Here is a 2,745-nt window from a genome sequence, read left to right on the forward strand (position 1 = left end):
TTCCAAGTATGGGTCACCATACTTGGCCACATGTCACGTCACGTCCTTTCCTTTCCTTTTTTCCCTTTTTAAGCTAGATTCTCCTTGTTCTGTCCTTCCTGGAGGTGATAACATCTACAGCTCCTCATTGTCCTTGATCTTTTACCTCTGATGATCATCCATCCTGCAAGTATCGACCTTTCCCTCCATTTCTGTTCTTGCGCTTTTGAGGACCGGCCCATTTATTCAAGGGTCCACTTCCCAATAAACTGTCCAATCAATGGCTTATCATTCTCTTTTCCATTACTGCAGTGGGACAACCGGCTCATCCCTCCTTTTTTCTTTTTCAGTGGAGGGACATATATCTATTCTGCCTCCTGAATCTCTTTCAGGTGAGTGCCATCAAATCCCCAATTCCTCTCGTTCTTTGGCTTTCCCTGTCCTGCGAGGAATCGTCCCAATCGCCCCACAGCTTTCATTTTATACAGAGGGACGTCCCATACATCTCTCTTTTCTTCCTTGCCATCTATTCATTGCACAATCTCTTTGTCTCTACTGACCTCTGGTGATGACTCCCTCCAGACGCACAATGTTGGCGTGATCAAACTGTCCCAGAATTCCTGCCTCGCTGAGGAATGAGCGTCTCTGTTTTTCCGAGCAGCCTGCACGAAGGGTCTTTATGGCCACAGGCAACTCTCGTTTGCTGGGAAGCTTTAGGCAACCTCGACACACCTCGCCAAAGTCTCCTGAAGAAGGCAAGGGTTCACTTGATGTTTATTTGTTTCTCATAATGTAGCATAAATGAAAACATTGCCCGTCAATTAAAGGAACAGTTACCCAAAATTAAAATTATGACACCATTTACTTGCTCTCATGTTGTGAATAATGACTTAAATTACATATGGACCACCTTTATGATACCTTTATGGTACTTTTGCTTCCTGTTTTGAAGCTTGAAAGCTCCCGTCCTCATTCATTGCAATTTTATAGAAAAATTAGCAGAAAATTACTTTAGCATTAGATACATTTTGTACAATAACATTAGCTGTAAATTTAGTTTCAAAATAATGAGTCATATGGGGTTTGGACACAACATGAGGATCAGTAAATGATGACAGAACCTTTATTTTTGAGAAAACGTGATGCCTAGTTTGCATAGACACTATTATGGTGCTTTTGCTTCTTTTTAAAAATTGAAAGCCCCTGTCCTCATTCATTGGAATTTTATGGACAAAGATTATTAGTAAACATACTTTGTGTTCCAAAGAAGAAATGGATTTGAACACAACATGAGGGTCAGTAAATGATGACAAAGCCTTAATTTCTGATATAAACTAATGACTGGTTTTCATAGGATCTTGACACACAATGCTGAAAAACCTTAAAAGTGTCCCAAAAAGAAAATACATTTGCAGGAATATGAATTGGATAATGGTAAAAGTCAGAGTGAAGTAGGGAGGTTTTGATGTTTGGTACCTGTATGGACTATCCTCTCGATCTTGATACTAGATATGTCCAGCTCTTTGGCAAAGGCATGAACAGTCTGGAGCAGATCTTCACATGTTTCTGGGTCAATGTAGGTCCTTCGGGTTGGGATTTTAACTGAAAAATTAAAACAAAAATATATATAATTGGTGGTACTACACTCAGTATTAATATTGATTGATTCACTGTTATTATCAATGAAATAGGTGACAAACTCCAATAGACTTACAATGAGCCACCTCTAAGTATCAGAATATCATATGCTCTGTTCATACATTTTGGTTTTCAAAGCTTGACTCTCCTCACTGTTATTTTGCATGTGATGAAATCTGATCTGATTGTCTCATACGACATGATAGTAGCTGTCAGTGTGGAAATTTTGCCTCTGCTCATGTCCATCACACCATCTCAAAACATGCATGAAAGAACATAGACGACAAGAGGCATTTTAAGCATTCATGCATATACTGTGTCTAAATGTGCTGATGCATTAACTCATTCACTACTCACAACACGGCGAATATCACATAGGTTGCTATTTTAGGAAATGTGGGTAGGCCAGTGAGTAATCACCTTAGCAACCAAAAAGCAACCCCCTGGCAACCAGCTAGAACACATCATGGCATTGAGTTTTGGACAAGCATGAGAAAATGTAACTGAACATGTACTATCTAGTTATATAATACAGTAACATAGTGTTTATAGTGCAGTATACTTATACATGTTGCTAATGAAGATTTATTAATTTTAAATTTATATTTAAAATGAAAATCCACAAAAAGATCACCAGATATAAAAATTAAAAATACTGTTTTATTATTTTGATGCTGTATTCTTTTACTGTAGCCTTGCATTATGTCATGCTTCATCTACTCAAAGGCAGTGCGGCAGTCTAACTCTGAAATGTGCTTACAAGTCAGCATCGACCCAAAGCAGACCAGGGTCTCAACTTCACAGTCTCATAACAGCTTATTGATCTGAAGCTCACATACATACACCCATACTTAAGAATACAATTACAAAGCAAATTAAAGGTGCTCCATTCCATCATGAGAGTGCGGCTCAGGATCGAAAGCCTCTTCCACAGGACTGAGGTTTTTTAGCACATGTCGCATTCACATGTGAGGCTGTTATTACAGTGATTTAGGGGTCCAGTTCAGTTTACTTACTATTAGTTTCTGTTTGGGTTTGTTTTTATCAAAAGATCTGATTCAGCCAAAGAAGCTTTCATACATTCACACCAAGGTTATAGTTACATAATATATATGTGTTCTCTAAAAC

The 2,745-nt window shown here is 38.4% G+C and overlaps 1 protein-coding gene across 1 annotated transcript in view; it reads right to left on the minus strand.

Annotated features, from left to right (window-relative positions):
- LOC107577252 (ephrin type-A receptor 5-like) overlaps positions 1-1,581 on the minus strand; it is a gene marked incomplete at both ends in the record, with an annotated part of 4,319 nt that extends 2,738 nt beyond the window's left edge. The window contains 2 exons of the mRNA XM_016263347.1: positions 540-725; positions 1,456-1,581. Of these exons, the coding sequence (XP_016118833.1) occupies positions 540-725; positions 1,456-1,581 (312 nt within the window). The remainder of the gene's footprint in view (positions 1-539; positions 726-1,455) is intronic.
- Positions 1,582-2,745: the final 1,164 nt, after the last annotated feature.

Source organism: Sinocyclocheilus grahami, unplaced genomic scaffold (genome assembly GCF_001515645.1).
Source record: "Sinocyclocheilus grahami isolate Dianchi unplaced genomic scaffold, SAMN03320097.WGS_v1.1 scaffold5541.1, whole genome shotgun sequence".
Classification (NCBI taxonomy): domain Eukaryota; kingdom Metazoa; phylum Chordata; class Actinopteri; order Cypriniformes; family Cyprinidae; genus Sinocyclocheilus; species Sinocyclocheilus grahami.